Here is a 22,067-nt window from a genome sequence, read left to right as displayed (position 1 = left end):
AGACCAGGGCTCGAACCCGTGTCCCCTGCATTGGCAGGCAGATTCTCAACCACTGCGCCACCAGGGAAGCCCCCATAAATGGTTTTTATAGTTGATTTTACAGATGAGAAAACTGAGGCATAGGGTGGTGAAGCAACTGACTCAAAAGTCACACAGTTGATAAAGGAATAAACTGTGGACCCTTGGGGGCAGAGTTCATGTCTTATTCATCTTTGATTACCTGTCTGCTGCCAAAGAACAAGCTCTTGACTATTGATACTTTCCTATGAAAGGATGGCCTCTCTATAAAATCACCGCCTCCTTGTAAAATCTCGCCATCATTGGGCATTTGGGCATTGCTGATTTTTGGTTATTCTTATTCATGTTTCTATGAGTACTCCCTCTGCCTAGAATGCTCTTTGTTAGTCTCTTTGTATGCTGGCTCAATGCACATGCTTAAAGTATATTCCCTTTTAAAAACTATTTTCTTTTTTTATACATCTTTATTGGAGTATAATTGCTTCACAATGCTGTGTTAGTTTCTGTTGTACAATAAAGTGAATCAGCCATATGCATACATACATCCCCACGTCCCCTCCGTCTTGAGCTTCCCTCCCACTCTCCCTATCCCACCCCTCTAGGTCGTCGCAAAGCACCGAGCTCATCTCCCTGTGCTATGCGGCTGCTTCCCACTAGATATCTATTTTACATTTGTATATGTCAGTGCTTCTCTCACTTCGCCCCAGCTTCCCCCTCCCCCACCCCCATCTCTGAAATAGGACTACCGGGTAAAATGATTTGAGCATTTTTATGCCTCTTGATACATATTGTCAGATTGTTTTCCTCAAAGCTTGGACCAATATGTATTGTTACCATTTGTACCATTTCACAATAAGCTCACCAGCATTACATGCTGTGACCATTTTCTTTTTTCTATTTTTTCTTTTTATTTAAAAAATTAAAAAATTTTTTGGCTGTGTTGGGTCTTTGTTGCTGTGTGGGCTTTCTCTAGTTGTGGCGAGCAGGGGCTACTCTTCGCTGCGGTGTGCAGGCTTCTCATTGTGGTGGCTTCTCTTGTTGTGGAGCACGGGCTCTGGCCATGCAGGCTTCAGTAGTTGCAGCACGCGGGCTCAGTAGTTGCAGCACTTGGGCTCTAGGGCACGCGGGCTTCAGTAGTTGTGGTGCGTGGGCTCGGTAGCTGTGGCCTGTGGGCTGTAGAGTGCAGGCTCAGTAGTTGTGGCGCATGGGCTTGGTTGTTTCATGGCATGTGGGATCTTCCTGGACCAGGGATCGAACCCGTGTCCCCTGCATTGGGAGGCGGATTCTTAAGCACTGCGCCACCAGGGAAGTCCATGACCTTTTTCTTGTTGGGTAATTTATCTGAAATGGTATACCTCAATGTTTCTTTCATTCTTGTTTCTTTGACGAAGATAAAGCTTTTTTTTTTTTTTGGTTTATTTTATTTCCTTTGATGTCAATGTCTTTTTTTTTAAGTGATCCTTTTTTTAAAAAATAAATAAATTTATTTATCTATTTATTTTTGGCTGTGTTGGGTCTTCCTTGCTGCGCGGGCTTTCTCTAGTTGCGGCGAGCAGGGGGTACTCTTCATTGCGGCATGTGAGCTTCTCATTGTGGTGACTTCTCTTGTTGCAGAGCATGGGCTCTAGGCACGTAGGCTTCAGTAGTTGTGGCACACGGGCTCAGTAGTTGTGGCTTGCAGGCTCTAGAGCGCAGGCTCAGTAGTTGTGGCGCACGGGCTTAGTTGCTCCACGGCATGCGGCATCTTCCCAGACCAGGGAATGAACCCGTGTTCCCTGCATTGGCAGGCAGATTCTTAACCACTGCACCACCAGGGAAGTCCCGTCAATATATTTTTATATCTTCTGTTCGCCTAATTTGGGAGGTCTTAAAGTTTTTTTTTTCCTTGCAAATGAAGATGAGCCTGCATATGCATGTGTGTATGTATTTAATATAATATTTGATACATATATTTTTTCTTAATCTGATGGTTTATTATTTTAGTTTTGTGATTCTTTGTTATTCTTTCATAGAAGTTTCAACACACTATCATATATCTTAACTAAGTGTGCTGCAATTAATAGTAAGGAAATTTGTCTCTAACTTCTCTGCAGGTTATAGATTACCATATATATGGTGTATATATATAACAAATAGAACATTTATTGGAGAAAAATTTAGCACAAACAGTAAAATAAAATAACCCACTAATCCCACCATTCAGAGACAACTATTGTTAAAATTTACTTTCATTCCTGTTTTTTTTTTTAAGTGTCATAGTGCACATTGTTTTTAACTTAAAAAAAATTATATACTATGAGACATGGTTTTCTTTACTGATATGTTAGGTGGACTCTTTATTTATAAACATTTTAAATGTCCACTGAGTGGTCTAGAATGACATATATTTAGGGTATAAAGATGCAATTCAATAAATGGGTATTAGCACTTCATAAATGTAAGGTATAGTTAGGTGTGGGGAGGGACCCAGAGGGGGCAAGTACCATGGGAGTTTTACGAGAATCTTGGGAAGCAAAATTCAGGGTACAGGCTCTAGTTGCCCCACTCTGTACAGACACCCCCCTTGCCAAGATTGGGCTTTCTTACTTGTCATTGTATTTTATTCTAATTATTTATGGTTTAAAAAGTGTGAATCCGTATGGAATATATTGCAGTAGTACTTGTCAGGTCTGGATCTGGTTAGTTCTTTTTATTTTTTATTTTTTTATATCTTTGCCATTTATTTTTTAAAATCTTATTCAAAATATTAAATAATACAATTTCAGATATGAAAAAAATTACTGCAATAAATCAGTTCAGGTGTATTTCCACTCTGCTTCCCTTCCTTATTATAACAGTAAATTGTCCACCCGAGAGCAACAATGGACTGCCCTGCCTCTTCCATCTCTACACAAACTGCATGCCCACTGGCTCATCCGGGCTTTGTGAGTGGTGTTTAACATATATTAGGGGTTATGTTTTCTAAAAAGTTGTCGTGACACTTGTAAGAAGTCAACCAGGTTTCAAATCACATATTTACATATTGATCAACTCCTTATGATAGAAAGACAGGCTAAAATTAAATACAGTAAATAATTTCCAGTTTCTATTAAAAAAGAACAAGAAAACAAAACAAATACAGGGGGAGAAAGAGTCAGCGTACACATATATCCTTCATGTATACAAACAACTTCATTCAGGTATAATTTTAATTTGAAAGACTTAGACACAATATTATTTAAGTGACATGGCCCCTAAAATTTATTCAAACTTACTATAAAAAAATAAACAAGTGAACAAATATGGTATAATTTTAAACTCTGCCCCTAGCTTGAAAGCTTGGAGAAACCCATGCTACAATCAGTTGCTAAGTAAAAGCAATTATTCACGTATTTAAAATTTTATGACAATTTCTACCTCTAAATTTAATTCAGTAATTCAAACCAAAAAATGCTCTCTATAACATTTTATTTATGTCCACTGCAAACTGCAGAGTCTCTACTGCCAGAATTTCTAGACAAATTTATTAATGTGTTACTTAAAATTGTGGTCAGAATGAGCAATAATAAATTATGTATAAGTTATCCAAAAATATCCAAAGCAATTTTCCTGGAAGAAAAAAATGTTACTTATATATAAAGCATTATTACATACATCCTTACATACATAGATACAGTTTGACAGCACAAAGAAATGTGTGCTTAAGAAAGAGTATTTGGATGGCAGAAAGAGAATCTGAGTCAGCAGTATCAAATGTGTTAGAATTTAATTGTAAGTTTGGGATCTTTTAAAAGTAGCATTACTAACACTTCCAGAAAAAGCACAATAAAGAAATCTAAAACAATAAAAACAGGTAATGCTTAGCTCCACATTTTGGACACCTGATTGAATTCAACTCTAAAAATGTAGATAAAAAAATTATATACTCCTTGTTCATGATACTTAACTTCCAAAGCACCAAGGCAAAATAAAGAGAGGCCCAGGGGCTTCCCTGGTGGCGCAGTGGTTGAGAATCTGCCTGCTAATGCAGGGGACACGGGTTCGAGCCCTGGTCTGGGAAGATCCCACATGCCGCGGGGCAACTAGGCCCATGAGCCACAGCTACTGAGCCTGCGCGTCTGGAGCCTGTGCTCCGCAACAAGAGAGGCCGCGATAGTGAGAGGCCCGCGCACCGCGATGAAGAGTGGCCCCCGCTTGCCGCAACTAGAGAAAGCCCTCGCACAGAAACGAAGACCCAACACAGCCATAAATAAATAAATAAATTAATTAATTAATTAAAAAAAAAAAAAGAGAGGCCCACCTCTCATTTAAGTGCTGCCAATGGTGAACATCTGCACAATATCATATAAAAAGTCAAGCAAATAAAATTACGTAATAAGCAAACGCAAATCACAGTGCTTTAAAATATATAATCATTGGTAATCTTCAGAGAAGGCATTGCCTCATTAACATTCTGGTCTAGACGATGATATTCCACTGTTTTGGAACAAAGACCATCACGCCATTTCATGCTTTGAACCAGAAGGAAAAATCTTCCTTTTGTTGTGATATGTAATATAAACAACAGCAATACAAAAAGCAGAAATAATAAGATGGAAAAAGAAATGGCTATCTTCTTCTTCTATATTTGAGGGTGGGGTCTTAAAAGGTCTCACTGACTGTTCAACTTCCATATAGCTCCTGTTTTCTTCCAAGGCCTCATTGGACTCATTGTCCTGGGGGCTGGTGGTCCAGTCGTAGTCTGGTTCTCCATAATCTCCATTGGCCAGAGTGTCTTTGGCAGTGGACGGAGAACTATTCAGTGTGAGAAGATCCTCCTCCTCTATGCTAGGATCTTCATTGTTATCAGCTTCCTCTTGGGACAGAGAAGTAGTAGGCGAGGGATGAGGGGACAGAGATGCCACTCCACTTTTTTCTGTACTAGTTGTGGGAGGGAGAGTGGTGCTGATTTGGGAAATAGAAGGTTTGGTTTGGTTTTCATTTGTTAAAGCATTCGTATTTGGAGTAGAAACATGTGTCTTGAGTACAGTCTGGCTCAGCGAATCAGTCTGTGATAGAGCACTGGACGTGGTGGCGGACGCAAGCAGAAGTGCCAGGACCAGCGGCAGCGCCAGCCCTCCGGGGACCTGGATGGCTGGCCTCGGCCGCAGTTTCGCTTGCTGGGCTCCCCTCATCCTCCTCAGGGCGGCAGCGGCCATAACGGTCTCGGCTGCGACCTGGTTAGTTCTTGTCTTAAAAATTCTTAAGTAATGATTTCTAACCCTTTTTTGTTTTATTTCTGCTTTGCCATACTGTACATTAATTTCATTTTTTTTTTCAATGATCTCTAGTTTTTATCCAATTCTTTTGACAACAGCTTTGTGCTATGTTTAGAAAACTGGTAGGGTGCCTTCTATTTCCAGCAATGTGGTAGACTAGATACCCCAAACAGCCTCCCCACTGACAACAAAGAAAACTGTGTCCTGACTTAGAGATAGCAGGGAATCTTCAGAGGTCAAAAAATAAGTGAAAGTAGGAATCTCCATTTCACTTAGAGTAAAAGCCAGTCAACTCACCAGCCTGAGGGATCCTTTTTAAATGTAAGTCAAATCATGTCTCTTTTCTACCTAAAACCCTTCTTTGGCTCCTGCCTCACTCCATATTAAAGCCAGAGCCCTTACAATAGCTTCCGCAGCCCTTTGTGATCTGACCCTGTTTCCTCTCTGACCACCTCCCCCACCCTCTTCGCCTTGCTCACCCCACTCTAATCATACCAGCCTCCTTGCAGTTCCTTGAACTCACCCAGCATGTTCCTGCCTCAGCATCTTTGCACCAGCTTTCCCCTCTGCCTGGATCACTTCTCTTCTAGGTACCACACTGGTTCACTCCTCACCTCCTTTAGGTCCTTGCCCTAAAGGAGGCCTACCCTGACACCTTACACCTTATTTAATATTACACCTGTACCCCCCACCTGGTCTGTTGTTTTTTAATTACTTTATAACACAGTATATAACTTCTTTATTTTGTTTTCCTCCCTCCTGCTAGACTATAAACTCCATGAGGACAAGGATCTTTGTCTATTTTGTTCACTAGTGTGTCCCAAGCACATACAACAGTGACTATTCAAATATGTGTTGAGTGAATTAATTAATCCAGAGAGAAAACCTAACTCTGAAACTGGCTTTCTCTCTGGAAGGTGTATACTGAATCCTTTTAGCACTGATCTTCAGTTTTCATAGTTGTGTGTGTTCCTAGGGACTAGTCAAGATAGAGAATATGATAGGATCCCTCACATAAAGCTGGGAACCCTGAAAAAGTACATAATCATTAGTGTAAGAGAATATTAGGAAAAACTCCCACAGAGGAGGACAGCAAGAAAACTTGTCTGTTTTGATCTTATTAGTAGTTGGAAGAGAGCAAAAAAATGAGAATTTGAAACCACAAGCCGGGCTTTTCTTGGGTTTGTTGCCCAAATTCATATTAACTGTGTGGTCTGAAAAACCTCAAGCCTAGAATTCATTTTATCTTGCAGAAGCAAACACAAATTCTCTCTGGAGGAGGACTCCTCAACCTAGGCTTTTAAAAATTCTCACAGATAAAGTTCCAAGGTACATGAGATCACAATAAAAAATCACAAAACACAAAGAAACAAGTCACCATGAGGGGAAACCAGCAGAAGCAATAGACAGCAGATTCAAACCTGCAATGACTACATGTACTGGAATTATCAGATGCTAAAAATAAAAATATTTACAATGTTTAAAGAAATAAGAAATGGAAAATATGACCCAAAAGTAAGCAAATATAAAAACATGAACTAGCAGATTTTTAAAAGGACTAAATAGAACTTCTAGAAATGAAATATATGAAAATTGAAATTATGCACAGGGTAAGAAAGATATTAGAGACAGTTGAAGAGAGAATTAGGGAGTGGGAAGATAGAGCTGAAGAAACTATGCAAATGTAGCACAAAAAGAGATAGAAAAGAAAATAAGAAAGGCAAAGGAAGTGGTAGAATGAGAAGGCATAATGTCTAATCATAGTTTCAGGAAGAGATTGTATCAGGATACAGAAACGAGACAAGTAATTTGAACAGGGGAATTTTAATATAAAGAATTGCTAACTTTAAAGATGGTTAATTACTAAAAAGGATAAAAGCAGTTACTACCCCTGGTAGGGATGAGTGAAAAAGGAAGAAACTTAGAGGAGGGCTTCTCCCTCCAAGGCTGAGATTGAAACCTTTGAAGAGAGGCTGTGGCTATGCAGCCTACCAGTGGCAAAGAAACTTTCAGAGGGTTCCCAACACAACTGCATCACAGAAACAGCCTGCTGCGGAGTGGAGGGAAGCTTGTTGGACTGTGCAGGCCAAAGTTGAACTGTGGGGGCCACTGAAGTGAATGCAACCAGACCCTCATACCCTGAACCAGAGGTGGCCACACAGAAAACATCAGGCTAAAAGGAGGAAAGTCCCTTCTTCCTGATCTGTTCTTGCAGTGTCTTTCCAGCAACTTCTATTGACAAAGCCTAACATAGAGATGGATAGTAAAGAAGAAATGTCTTACTCCAGCATCACAAACCAGGGCAAAGAAGGGTGGATTTGGAGCTGAGAGGCAAAATAAATAAATTAAAATTAAAAAAATTAATAGCTGGCAGAGAGTTAATAAAATGAAAGAGAGGAACACTTATTCTTAGATTTGGGAAATCCAACAAATTCCAAGTATGTTACCTAAAAATAAATCCATACCTAGACAACATATTAGTGAAACTGAATACCAAAGATAAGGAGAAGATCATAAAACTAGTGAGAGAAATGAGACAGATAGAATACCTGTAGAAGAATGTTAATTAGACTTACAGCTTATTTTTCTCCTGTAACAATGGAAGGCAGAAGATAGTGGAATAGCAGCTTCAATCTATCAACCTAGAATTTTATATCCAGCAAAATTGTTTTTCAAGAGTGAGTATGAAACATAGGCATTTTCTGACAAGCAAATACTGAGAGATAGATCTTCACTAAAGGAAATTCTAAAGGATATATTTCAGACATAAGGAAAATTATCCAGATGGATGTTCTGAGTTGCAGGAAGGAATGATGAGCAAAGGTACGTAAATATGCGGGTATATTTAAAGGATCACTGACTGGTACGAGCACCACCAACAACAACAATTACGTGACTAGAACAAGACACTGAAGTTTATTTTACTCTTATGCAACTGTCTGGATGCAGGCAATTCAGAGCTGGTATAGTGGTTTCATATTCATATGGAACCATATGGCTTTCAGTTGTACCTGTTTCTAGGTGTTGCCCCCATCTTGGTAGGTGCAATTTGAAGCTCCAGCCATTATAGGAAATAAGAGAAGTCCCTCTGCCAGTTGTCTTTCAAGGAAATTTCCTGAAAGTAATTATGCTTTTATCTTATGGCCATAACTACCTGCAAGGGAAGTTGAGAAATACAGTCTTTATTCTAGGTGGACATGTGCCCAGCAAACATTGAAGGTTGGAATTGCTGGGGGTAGGCAACTAGCAGCCTCTGTCACAAACGAGATAGACTAAAACACTGGATAGCAATAGAATGTAAGTTGGGAGGCAGAGTGACCAAGTTGGTCTTCTAAGATTTTGAATTGTTTGAGCAGAAGGTAAAGATATCGATTAATTTTAGACTTTACGTTAGGTATGCATGTTAAAATGTAAATGTCTAGAGTAACCACTAAAATAGTAGAAGTTTATTAAAATAGTTTGGTTTGGAGAGTGGCATAAAAACATAGACCAGCAAAACATAGTTGAGAGCACAAAAAAGATCCACATATATCTGGAAACTTGATTTTGACAGCACTTGCAAAGCATATCGTTGGGAATTGTTTAATATATGATGCTAGACCACCTGATTGTCCATATGCAAAAAATGAAACTGGATCCCTATCTTACCATACATATATATCAATTCCAGAGACCAATATAGGAGAGTATCAGTTTGGCCTTGAAATAGGAAAAAACAGTGAAGAATACTTTAAAACCAAAAAGGAAAAGACTGATATTTGTCTACATTAAAATGAAGAGTTTCTGCTCATCTGTTAGTGAAAGGAAGGAGTCAATCATAAAGTGGGAGAAAAATACTGAAACACATATATAATTGATAAGGAATTAGTAGACAGAATATATGAAGGATTCTTAAAAAGGAAACAGAGACAAATAAGAATCTTACGAAAATAAGGGGAAAAAAGTGAAGCAGAAAGCAATAGAAATAGGGGCAAAAGACTTTAACAGGCAGTTCACAGAAGAGGAAAGCCAAATAGAAAATGCAAAGGTGCTCAACCTCATTGGTAATCAAGGAAACGCAAAGTAAAAGTAAAACAAGATACATCTTCTACCGACTAGATTAGAAAAAAATTAAAAGCATGACAATATCAAGTGTTGGTGGCATATAGAGAGTTGGATCTCTTAGATACTGGCTAGGTGGAGTTGGTATTTCTACTTTGGGAAACAAGTTGGCATTATTTAGGTAAAGTTAGACATGTGTATACTCTCCCAGCAAGTTCGTAGGTATATATTGCATAGAAACTCTGGGCATGTGTATTTGAAGAGATGTCAGAATGTTCACAGGAGCAATTTATATAATACAAAACGTTGGAAACAACCTTAATGTTGTCTTGATGCTGGGTAATAATTAAATAAATTACAGTGTATTCCATACAATGAATTCTATGCAGCTTATTGTGAATTATATCTACATGCATCAGTTGGATGAATCTTGGGAATGTAAGTTTCAAATAAACAAAAAAGCAAGTTGCAGAGATTACATACCCTATATTTCCAATCATATACATTTAAAAAAGTGCAAAATCAAATTCTAAATTGTTTAGGGTTAGGTATACTTATGGAAAAGAAAGTAAAGCAAAAGAATAATGAAAACAAAATTCAGGATAATGGTTACCTCTGGAGGGGTTTGGGAAGGGACATGTCATTGGGATGGGAATTTCAAAGATAGAGGAAATGTTCTATTTCTTTAGCTGGGCAGTGGGCACACAGATATTCATTTTATCATTATTCTTTTTATTTTACACATGATACAAATGTCCTTTTGTATGAATTAAACATTTAACAAAAAATTGAGTCTGTCACTGCTACTTATTAATATTCTGTGATAGCCTCATGTTTATTTTTTGTCATATTGTTTCTAACGTTTAGAAAAATAGCCTGGGAGTTTTAATTAGTCGTAGCATATTTAATCTACCTATTACATTGGAGAGAATTCTCTTTTTTGCTTTACTAAGCTTTTCTAGCTAGGAGAGGGTAGAGCTCTTGTATTTTATCTCTCCTTTTACGGTTTTATTATTTTCTTTGAATAAGTATTATTGTGGCCCAAGTACATCCCTGAGTTTAGTAATGCTTTCATTACTGTCGTGAGTGAAGACGGTCCCCTGTGTGTTTGAGCTAAGACACTGGCTTGCATGCTGAAACTCACTGAGCTCCTCTAGTAACTACCTCTCTCCCCTTTGTTTTCCCGGTGGGCAAGTGTTATCTGCAATGTGGTATTTTATTTCTTCATTTTCTCTATATTGTTTCTTTTTCCCCTGCTAGCTATTGCCAGCATTTCTCATACTATATAAAATAGAAATGATGACAGAAAGCTTCAGACTTGGAGTCAGAAGATGTGGGTCTGAGTCCTGGCTCTGCCATATAGTAGCTGAGTAACATTAGGCAAATTACTTAACCTCTCTGGGCCCTGTTTCTCTCATTTCTTCATCTGGAAAATGAGGGGGCTTAACTTTAATTACTAAGGTTGCTTCTAGTTCTAAAATGAAGCCATTCTAGTGTATCTCCATTAAGTTAGAGTTGGCTCCTTATTTTAAATAGTTTCTCGTCATTGTGGGGTTTAGTTTTGTCTGTAGTTTTAATCAAGAAGAGATGCTATAGGCTATTGAACGCCATGTTGACATGTATTGGGAAAATTTAATTTGAATTGTTGATCTATATTTTCCATATTATGATGAAGCCAGTGATTGCCTTGCTCATATCATCCCTGCCTTCCATTTAGAGACAAATTATCTGATCACTGAAAGTGATTCTTTGAATATGAGTGTGGATTTGATTAGCTAGGGATTCATTTTGGATTTTTGCCTGTATGTTCACGAGTGAGATTTTGATCATAGGCTTTTATTCTGTTTCCTCTTTTTCCTTTTTGTGTGCAGCCCTTGCTCATCCCATTTTTTTTCCCTTTGAAAATATTTCTGTACACTTTATGCAGTATAGGAGTTAATTGATTTATTCTTTAAAAGTTGGGGAACTATTTAGGGATTCCATCAGAGCCATGTGCCATTCTAAATGTTTCACCTTGGTTCATCTGTGGATCTGCTCACCTATTGGGCCTCTTTGAGGAAAGCAGCCATTCAGGTGCAGCTAGGAGGCACGTTGTCTGGGACCACCTGGAATTCTGCTGCTAACGCCCTCCAGAACCTGGAGCAGGTCATTTCTTCTGAGTTTTCTCATCTGTAACATGGGAATTGCAACTGCCTCCCAGATGAGGTGTGAAGTAGTGGTGGGCATGCTTTGTAGAGTAGAAACCCCCTGCCCTCTCTCTCAGAGGGGGCCCTAGTAGCAGACTGCGCATCTTATATTTTTACAGGTGCCTGTCCATTTCCATTCAGTGTTCTGACTCATCAACAGAGCTGAGACTTACAAGCCTGTCCCCACATGCTTTTGGAACATTTATTTTGCATATTCCTTTTTTTTTAAAGGTTTTAAATGATAATTGCATTATTTCCTGTGAAGTTTTAAAATCTTTCTTTTCCACCCATTTTTAATTTATACCACTATTAAGAAGTGAGGGAACTCTGATTATAACTCAAGGGTTCCTTTTCTTTTTCTTTTATTGTGGAAGAATCTTTGGAACCTATTTTCTTAAGGATCCTCATGGATTCAATTATATAGCATTTCCTCTCACAGTTCTTTAAAAGTTAGCTTATTGGTTTTTTTTTTTGGTTTTTTGTTTTAATTTTTTACAAATTATTTATTTATTTGGCTGCGTTGGGTCTTCATTCCTGCGCGCGGGCGAGCGGTGGCTACTCTTCGTTGCGGTGCGTGGGCTTCTCATTGCGATGGCTTCTCTTGTTGCGGAGCACAGGCTCTAGGCATGCGGGCTTCAGTAGTTGTGGCACGCGGGCTCAGTAGTTGTGGCTCGCGGGCTCTAGAGCGCAGGCTCAGTAGTTGTGGCACACGGGCTTAGTTGCCCCACGGCATGTAGGATCTTCCCGGACCGGGGCTCAAACCCGTGTCCCCTGCATTGGCAGGTGGATTCTTAACCACTGCACCACCAGGGAAGTCCCTAGCTTATTGTTTTTTAACAACTGGAGCTAAGGGAAATAATTCTGAGCAACTAAGATGAATTTTACTTATTAACAAGAAGCTTGTGAACAAGCTTGTTAAGTTATATGAACAAGGATGTATTGGTTTGTCTTGCTTTCCTAGAATGTGAGCTTCATGAGCACAGGAACTTTGTTTTTTTGTGTGTGTGTTCACTGATGCATCCGCAGCTCCTAGATCAGAGCCTGGCATATAGTAGGTGCTTAATAAGTACCTATTGAATGAATTAATGAGTATAGGATATTTCTCATGTTTGATTTTTAAAACGTGCATGGTTTTCTTTATTAATGAGACAATGGCTTATGCATTAACTTTTTGTCAACTATGAGTATTATTTCTGCTTATGGCACCCATGACTCTTCTCAGTCTGACTCATTCCTGCTCCTGGCTGAGGTACTGAAACACCTTTCCTTCATCCTCCATTGGTTTCCTCCGCTGCCTCCTTCTAGGCTCTTTGATGGCTTCCATTCATACCTTCTTTTTCTTTCTTTTTGGCTCTTTCTCTTTCTCATCACTCATGTATTCCCTATTCATTTATTCATTCATTCACTTAAGAAATATTATTGACAAAAGCACCTACTGTATGCCAGACTGCTAGGCTTGGAGGAGATGGGGGTAAACAAGACTGTCGTGATCTCTGGACTCATGGAATTTATAGTCTGACAGGGAAGACAGGCCTGGGTGATACATTCCATAAATATCTAATCATAAATCATAGTACATGCTGTGACGACAAAGCTTGGGGAGCCTTAGGAAAGCTTCCATGAGGAAGCTGAGATCTAAAGGAAAATTAGGAGTTGGTAGGTTTGGAGCCTCAGGGAATAGCATGGGGATGGCTGGGGCTGGGGCAAGGGAAGCAGGGTTTACCTGGGGAGCCCAGAGCAGCTGGACTAACTGGAACGAGGGGCTTTCAAGGGCACGATTCAGCCAGGATTCGCTCCTGTCCATCTTTCAGTCATGACTCCTCCTCTAGGACCTGCCTGGCAGGATCCCTACACTGTGACAAACTGCACTGATATCTTGGTTGTCCGCAAACGGCCTATGTTACAGATTTCTTTCCTGGATTTGGAAGTCACTTAAAAAAAAATAAAAATTTTATGTCATTGTTAGTTGTGCCTTTGGGTAAGTCACTTAACCTCTCAGAACCTTAGTTTCCCTGAAATGGGAGTAATTCTATCACCCTGTGAGGTCCTCTGTGACCCCTGGCAGGTCACCCTGTGACTGTCTGTGGGAGGCCCATCTTCCTCACCAGACTGAGAGCCCGAGGGAGGGAGGGAGGGAGGGTCTAACTCACTGGTGTGCTTTTGGCTCCTGTTACCAGGTCTGGCATGGAAGGAGGGGATCGTGGAGGCCTGCATAGAAGAAGGAGCCCCAGGGCTGGGCCCAGAGGACAATCTCTGATTTGAGGGAGGGGGAAGGGCTGCAGAGGGGGGGAAAGTGGAAGACACACCAGTGAAGGCCGAAGCTGGGAGCTGACAGCAACACCAGCAATAATAAAGATAGTGCTAACTTACTGGGCCCTTGCCATGTGCCAGACACTGTTCTACATGCTCTACCTATACTCATTTATCCTTTCAGTAGCCTGTGAGGTAGGTACTGTTATTATTCCCATTTTACAAATGAGCAAACTGAGGCACAGAGGGATAAAGTATCTTGCCCAAGGTCACACAGCTAGCAAGTATTGGAGCCTGGATGTAAGACCAGGCACTGTGGCTTCAGAGTGTAGGAAGCAATGAATGCAGAGAAGTGGGAGGCCCTTAACTGCCGGCTCGGAGGCCCATCAAGTCTTTATTCTATTGGCTCTGGGAGCCATGCAGGCTTCGGAGGGAGGGGGTGCTCAGGCTGTGCATGTATGCCCAGGAAAGCTGACCGTTGTCATCCCTCTCTCCTGCAGAAACCATCCATGGAGCAGCCCCTGTACAGCAGCAGCCTATGGGGCCCAGTGGTCGATGGCTGTGACTGCATAGCTGAGGGCCTGTGGCTGCCGCAACTACATGTAGGGGACTGGCTGGTGTTTGAGAACATGGGCGCCTACACCGTGGGCATGGGTTCCCTCCTCGGGGGCGCCCAGACCTGCCGCATCACCTATGCCATGTCCCGGGTGGCCTGGTAAGGGGGCCCTGCTGGGAAATGGAGTGGGGGGAGAAGGGAGCAGCCTGGGCAGAAGCAATGAGGGGAACCCCAGGTTTGGGTCCCTGCTCCTGTGTAACCCAATGTGACAAGTAGCTCTTGGCTGCTGATTCCAAGTGAGGCCTGTGCTTGGCTGTGGCCATGAATGAGACTGAGCTTCCCTTGAGGAGCTCAGAGTCCCGTGAGAGACACAGAAGCAGACAGACACTCCTGATAATGCAGTGCTGGAGGGAGGGGGGCAGGCTCTGGAGGCTTAGAGCCCCACCCCCATCCCAAGGCCCAGATCTACCTCCCTGAGGAAGGAAGGATGAAGCCAAAGCCTGGTGGACGAGTGGGAGTTAGGTGGCAGGAGGGGCGGGAAGGGGGTTCCAGGCAGAAGGAACAGGGAGCGAGCATAACTTCAGGAAACTACACGAGGTTGGTCGGGGCTGGAGAAGGAGCAGGGCTGGATCTGGGAAGGGCCTTGAAGGCAAGTTGAGAGCTTTGAGCAGCAGCAAGCGGGGACTGGTTCGAAGCCTGAAAGACCGCTCTAACTACTGGGTGGATTAAGGGAAGACAAGGGCAGATGTAGATAGAGCTGATCACTTGGGTGGCTGCTTTGTGACCCGGGAAAGACAAAGACTCGCCTGCTCACTGAGCTTGCCCACGCCAGGCCAGCAGTGGGATCCAGTGAGGCCAGATGGAAAGAAATTCACATTTGTTGAAACTTTCTGTCAGGCCCTACATTAGGCACCTTTTGACGATTTCCTTTTACCCACACAAACAGAGGTCACTTGCTTGAGGTCGCACAGCTGGCCGGTGATGAAGAGGCCCCCTCTTTGGGGGCTGGGGCAGTTGGGAGGGGCTTTTATGCTGGGCCCTCAGCAGTGAGTGCAGCCTGTGTCCCCAGGGACATGCTGGGTTCCTGAGCCTCTTCCCTGCACGCCCCACCCCCGCCCACCCCCGCCGGAACAGTGCTACCAAATGCCAGGCCTGACGGGGCTCAGTATCAAAGTTGCATGTCATTTATCCAGTCAACAAACCTGCTGTTTCTACTCCCTGCAGGGGCACAGGATAGGCTGATGCCACCATTTTGACATCAGGGGTGTTTTGACAAGGCCTAAAAAACCAAAGTCAAAAAACAATAATCACACAGACTTCCTTATCCCATCCTGGCACCATCACCAGCAAACACAGTTGGATGAGGTTGCAGGGAGTCAGATGCACTCATTACTTAGGAACACAAAATTTTGATGTATTGAAATGGCCATGTCAAAAAATTCCCCATATTAAAGGGGCCTCATCAAAACGTCCTACTTTAGAGTCTGGCTCTGTGCTGGGTCCTGGGGGGTAAAAGAGCATCTGAGAACGTGGTGAGCCAAGGTGCGGACCGGCATACACAGACCCTGGCATAGAGAATGCCAAGGTCACTAGGGAGGGAGGGCCAGCGGGCTGGGGAGGGTGGTCAGGGCTGCTTCTCAGGAGGCCTGATGGGTATGGAGGGCCAGGCGAGCTGACAGGAGGGTGGTCTGGGCCACAAGGGGTAGGGGCTTCAGAGTCTAGTCCATCCAAAGAATTTTTAGTAGCTCTGGCTGGTTGGAGTGGCCTGTGGGGAAGAATGGATCAAGAAGGACCATGGAGGCCCAGGTTGGACTTGATCTTGAAGGCAGTAGGGAGCCAGTGAGGGGTTCTAAGAAACTTATCTTTCAAAACCCATTTTGAAAGATAAGGAGACAGAGGCTCAGACAGAGGGTGCTTGGCCCAGAGGACCTCCCACCTGGAAGGGAACGGCCTGACTGGACTCTGCAAAGATACTGACTACTGATTTGCTGCTGAATTGCACATATTGGCAAAGAGGGAGGCCTTCCTGCAGGTGGGGGACTGGAATAGGCTGGAAGCATGAAGGGAGGGAAGGGAAGATGTAGATGGAAGAGGGAGGGTTTTGTGGGGAAGCAGAACTTGGCAGAAGTAAAGGACAGGCTGTCATGCTGCCCCTACCCCCAGGCCTCTTGACACTGAAGCCAGTGCTCTTTCCCTGTCCTCCTACCCGGCGTCCACCCCTCCTCACCAAGTGTTTACCATGTGCCAGCCTGCTGTTGGGGCCACGAGGCAGTGAGTAACTCAGACGTATTCCCTACCCTGCTATAGCTGGAGGAATGTCAGGGAAGCAGGCATTGAACCCTTGTTGCTATGAAGGAGTACACTGGGCTGTGGGACTCAGCGAACGGTTGATGATGCAGGCAGAGGCCGGATGTGCACAGGCCTAGGATGAGACGTGAGCCCAGGAGATGGCTGCTGTGGCCGGCAACCAGGCAGCCCTGTTGTGTGTGATGGGAGAGGCTGGCAGGGGCCAGATCTTGTGGGGCCTGAGAGTGGAGGGAAACTGCTGGTGACTCAAGAGCAGGGGTTTGCATTTTGGGAAGTGAACCTGGGTCAGAATTGTCCAGAGGGGGCAAGAGCAGATCAGGGAGACTGCACTTTCCCAGCTAGAGATGGTGGTCTCAGCGGGAACGGAGAGCAGCAGGTACCGTTGAGGATGCTCAGGAGCTAGGCTCAGCAGGGATCTACTGGCTGTGGGAAGAAGACAACCTGTGGCAAGAGCAGGAGCCGTTTATTAGCGTGGGGATGTAGGAGAAACAGCCTGTAGAGTTTTTGAGGGGAGGCGGATGATTTTTTTTAAAGTACTAAGCTTGGGATATGAAGAATGTGGTCACTGAAGTGAGCGTTGGGTTGAGTCCTAGTTCTACCACCTTCTAGGGTAGAAGATGTGACCTTGGGCAGGTAACTTCTGAGTCTCAATTTCCTCAGAGTAAAATGGGGACGATAATGTCACCCTTACAGGGTTTTGGGAGGATACTAGATACTGTAAGTAAAGTGCCTGGCACAATAGTGGGCATATCAGTGAATGTGGGTTCCTCTCCCTTGTGGGGGTAGACTATGGGGAGAAGGGAGCAGCGGAGGAAGAAGGGGCGGCAGGCCTTCCCCCGCCCCCCTGCCCCTGGGTTCTGCGGCCCCAGTGGCGCCAGGTCTTCCAGTGCAGTGGCCATCAGGTGTTCCTGGCCTGCGGGCCCCGTGCTGGCTGCCTCCAGGGACCCCCTCTCACTTGCAGGGAAGCCCTGCGAGGGCAGCTGCTGCCTGCAGAACAGGACGAGGACGCCGAGGGCACGTGCAAGCCTCTGTCCTGTGGCTGGGAGATCACAGACACCTTGTGCATGGGCCCTGTCTTCACCCCGGCGAGCATCATGTGAGCGGGACCCGTACCCCACCCCCCGCCGAGAACCCCAGCGGGGCCGCAGAGATGCCTCCGGGAGCGGAGGGGAAGGTGGCAATCAGGAGCACCCGCTGGCCAGGACTCCGGCGCTCGCTCTGCCGGCCCCGCGCTCCCCCTGCAGTGTTTCTGCCCTGTAAATAGGAACAGTCTTACGCTCCCTGTAATTCAAGTATGCAACATAAATCCTGTCCCTTCCAGCTGTGTCTGCCTCCTCTGCAGCGCCAGGGGCCCGGTCAGCCAGGTATGGGGGTGTTCTTGGGGTCTCCCTTGGTCTCCTTCCCACCTTTGTAAATATGAAGTGAATAAATATTTAGGTTGTTTAATACGCCAGCGGAACCCGGTGGTTCAATCCACGAAGCAGCCTGCGTGAGGCCAGGGCCGAGACTTCCCCACCCTACTATGATAACCCCATGCCCTCTGCTTCGGTCCTGACCCGCTGCAGTGTGGGCACCTCCCACTGCCACCCAGCTTCCTGACTCATCGCTCTCGTCTTCACAAGCTTCCATGCCTGGCTTCATGAGGAAGGGGGAGCTGTCAGGGCCTGGGGTCGGGGTCACGGTTGTCTCCGTGCGGCACCGGGGCTGCAGCTCATGGCTGGTGAGGGGCTTCTGTGTGAACCCAACAGCCAGCTTAAGTCCCGGCCCAAAGTGGGGAAAACTGAATATTTGACACCGCTTTTGGAAATTCATACCAAAGATAAAGAGCAAAGAGGTGGGTCCCTGGGAGGTTCTGAGGAGACCCCGTACCCTTCCTCTCCTTGCAGGCCAGCAAGGCAATCAGAGTAATGCAAATATGTGCTGGTTGGTTTTGCTTATTCAGGCAGTAATTGTTAGAACATGGTTGGCCACAGACTACTGCCACATCCAGTGCCAACGGCTCTGATGCTCATGTCTCCTCAGACACTGGCAGTTCTCTTCAGGACTTCACATTGCTAGGGTCTCAAGCTATGCAACTGGGGAGTGTGAGCCGCTTAGCAAAGGAGTTCAGATTTTAGAGTTCCCCCAGCTGCTACTGGTGACCCTAAAGATTCTTCTTCTGCAATTAAAAAAATATTGAGATATAATCCACATGCCTTAAAATTCACCCTTTCAAAGTGTAGAATTCAGTGGTTTTTAGTATATTCACAGAGTTTGTGCAACCATCACCACTACCTAATTCTAGAACATGTTCATTACCTCAAAAAGAAACCCCATATCCACTAGCAGTCACTCCCCATTCTCCCCTCCCCCAGCCCCGGCACCCACGAATCTATTTTCCATCTCTGTGGACTTGCCTGGTCTAGACATTTCATTGCGATTGTTTTTATATCTTCACTTGAGCTTCTCACTGGGTAAGCCTAGTACAATGTGTGGTTTTTTTTCCCACACCACCAAGCAATTCTCAGACACCAGCCGGGCGTCCTACAACTCCACTCAATTCTGACACTACCTACCTAAAGAGATAGAATCAGATCCCACAGGTTAAGGGCTCAGTCCTACAAATCTGAACAACAGAGCAAGGAGTCTGAACTTAATTCTGCAGGCAGCAGGGAGCCCTATATGCTTCTGGAAGAGAAGCATGACAGGGCCTTTGAGAGGAAAATTGAAAGTGTATTCAAAAGGGGCCGAGGAAGACCTAGTGCGCTGGTGGTAGCATGCACTTCCTTCACCCCCCAGCCTGTTTAAGGCGGGTCCAGCCAGGGAGCTTGATGGGGGTCCAAGGGACAACAAGTTGTCATCTCTGTCCACCCCTGCTCAGGAGGGAGATGGTGGCTCTCTGGGTGTCCCCCCAATCCCCCCGCCACTCATTCCAGCTGTAAAGGGACCATACGGAAGGCAAAAGGATGTGAGTTCCCAGTCAACCCTTTGCTCCATTTTAAACCCTCTTCCTGGCACCTAGGGGATGAGTAGCTAAGCCTGTGTAAACTTAACCTACAAAATTATCTGATATAGGCTCCTAACAGTCAGAGGGATCTTTTTGAAACATGAATCCGATCTTGTCAATCCTGTGCTGAAAACCCTCCGGTGGATTCCCACTGTGATGCCAATGAAAGTTAAATTGCCTGAGATCTCCGCCCACTTTCCAACCTCATCTCCTGCCACTCTTCTCACCATGCACCGGCCTACTGGCCTCTTTTCAGTTCCTCACGTCTACTGAGTTCTTTATTTTTTTTAACATCTTTATTGGAGTATAATTGCTTTACAATGGTGTGTTAGTTTCTACTTTATAACAAAGTGAATCAGTTATACATATACATATGTTCCCATATCTCATCCCTCTTGCATCTCCCTCCCTCCCACCCTCCCTATCCCGCCCCTCTAGGTGGTCACAAAGCACCGAGCTGATCTCCCTGTGCTATGCTATGCGGTTGCTTCCCACTAGCTATCTTCCAGACCTGTGCCCTTGCTGTTCCTTCTGCCTAAATAGCTCTTCTTCCAGCTTCTCCAGGGCTGACTCATCCCTATCTTAAAGGGCTCACATTAACTGTCACCTTCTCAGAAAGGCCTGTTCTGTACACCCTATTTAAAGTGGCCCCCCAGCTAATTATGTGGAGCCACATTTTACAGAAGTTAGATTCTAAAGGCAGTATTTAAGGCGAGAAACACGTTGTCAAAGTTGTCACTGAAAATCCCTGAGAAAGCTATCATACTGGAGGCAGTACATCATTCCTTTCTTTGTGTTCCTCTAACACACCAGGCACATTTCCTTATAACCCCAAATAGCTCCATGATCTTTCTCCCTCACACCTTCAGATCTTTGCTCACATGTTACCTTCTCAGTGAGGCCTTCCTGACCACACTCTTTAAAACTGTGATACTCCCACCCCAGTATCCCATGATCCCCTCCGTAGCCTCACATTTTACTCCTGCACCCCACAGCTCATCATCTGACGTGCATTTTACTTAGAATTAGGCTCTTAAGGGCAGAGATGTGTTTGTTTACTGCCGTGTTCCTAGTGCCTAAAGCACTGCCCACAAACAAATATTCAACAAATAAGTTGAATGAATCTTTCAAGTCTCAGCTGGGGTATCTCCCTTTTCTCTTACTCTCTGCCTGGATATTGCACCTCTGTGCTTCCACAGCGTGCTGCATTTACCCATATTAAAGAACTGTTGATCGCAATGTATTGTAATCCTTCTACTCGTCTCCCCGCAAATCTGTTAATTCCACAAAGAGAGGGAATATTTCTCCTACTTGCCAATGTCATCTGGAGCCTGGGTTTGTGCTTAGCACAGAGTAAGTGCTTAGTGTCTTTTGAATAAACTAGTCTTGGAGGATGGCGGTGGGGGGCGGTTACCCCTGAACCTCGAGGCAGGGGTATCTGGCCCCTTCTCCTCAGCTCCTGAACAGCAGCCTAGATCCTGCGAAGGGCAGGCCACTAACTGGAACGGGCTGGGGTCGCTGCAGGCTTCCAGGGTTGCACCCAGGAGGAGCGCGGGTCCACATACTAGTGAGCCTTAGGTGGGGAGGCATACAGGATGTCTCAAAAGCTCTTCCTGCTCTTCCACTCAGCTGGGTGACCGTGACGTAGGACTGCCATGCAAAATATGGGAAGCCCAGTTAAATCTGAATTCAGAAAACGACGGCTACTTTTTCAGTAAACGTATGACCCATAACTATTAGGGGTATCCTTATACTAAAACACTGTTTTTCCCCTGAACTTCAACTTTAACTGGGCGTCCTGCATTTTAGCTGCTAAATCCGGCAACCCTACCCTGCAAGTCCCTGTCTCTCTCTGGGTTCGTTTTCCCCATCTGTGCAATGCGGGTATTCCTGTGACACTTGCCTCAGGGCCTCCTCAGGCGGAGCAAACCACCCCAAGGCCGTTCCTCCGCTAAAAGGAGTCGTGTGCGAAGCGCGCTGGTCTCGGGAGAGGTTCTCGCTGGGTGAATATGAACAAGCCCCGGTCTCCAGGAGCTCACTTGTCTCATCTGAGCCTCCGAGTCTAACCGGAGCGGAAACGATGCCCTTAATCACCTCCTCGCGTAACCTTACACTATCGGCTTTCAGCCGCTACAACTACCCGTCACACCCCCGAGTCCCGGCGGACGCGGATTTCCGGCGGCGTGACGTCACTTCCGTGTCAGAGAGCCTCCCAGGCTTCGAGGCCCGTCTTCTGGCGCCCTCTGCTTGAGCGGAGGAGGACTTTACCAAACAGCGAGAAGAGACAGCCGAGTCCGTTGGCTGAAGGACGGACAGACGCCGCCCGCAGCCTCCACCAGGGGAAAATCGAACCTTCGTCGAGGGCGGGCCCCCACGAGCAAGGGGTCCTGTTGGCACGCAGGAGGCAGGCAAGGGGGAGACCGGGCCCCTGCCCGGCTAGAAAGGCCCGCAGTAACACCGGAACTGGGCTTCTGCCCACCAGGTAC

General features: G+C 44.8%; 1 protein-coding gene and 1 pseudogene across 9 annotated transcripts in view; one reads left to right on the top strand and one right to left on the bottom strand.

Moving 5' to 3' along the window:
• AZIN2 (antizyme inhibitor 2) overlaps positions 1-22,067 on the top strand; it is a 58,761-nt gene that overhangs the window by 19,225 nt on the left and 17,469 nt on the right. For 3 of the 8 annotated variants that reach the window (XM_082352661.1, XM_082352657.1, XM_082352663.1), the window contains 3 exons: positions 14,233-14,447; positions 17,557-17,691; positions 17,917-18,194. In XM_082352661.1, coding sequence (XP_082208787.1) covers positions 14,233-14,447; positions 17,557-17,691; positions 17,917-18,088 — 522 coding nt within the window. In that variant the 3' untranslated portion in view covers positions 18,089-18,194. Of the gene's footprint in view, positions 1-14,232; positions 14,448-16,451; positions 17,513-17,556; positions 18,195-21,708; positions 22,064-22,067 lie in introns of those variants that run through there. The other 5 variants (XM_082352659.1, XM_082352658.1, XM_082352660.1 and 2 more) reach the window with 4 other exon arrangements.
• LOC309610204 (keratinocyte-associated transmembrane protein 2 pseudogene) lies at positions 4,318-8,892 on the bottom strand (annotated as a pseudogene). Its single transcript has one exon. The product of its transcript is annotated as a keratinocyte-associated transmembrane protein 2 pseudogene (transcript).

This window comes from Balaenoptera borealis (genome assembly GCF_965194805.1).
Source record: "Balaenoptera borealis genome assembly, chromosome: 1".
NCBI classification, from domain to species: domain Eukaryota; kingdom Metazoa; phylum Chordata; class Mammalia; order Artiodactyla; family Balaenopteridae; genus Balaenoptera; species Balaenoptera borealis.
Note: the sequence above shows the minus strand (reverse complement) of the source record. Positions and strands in the feature narration are given on the sequence as shown.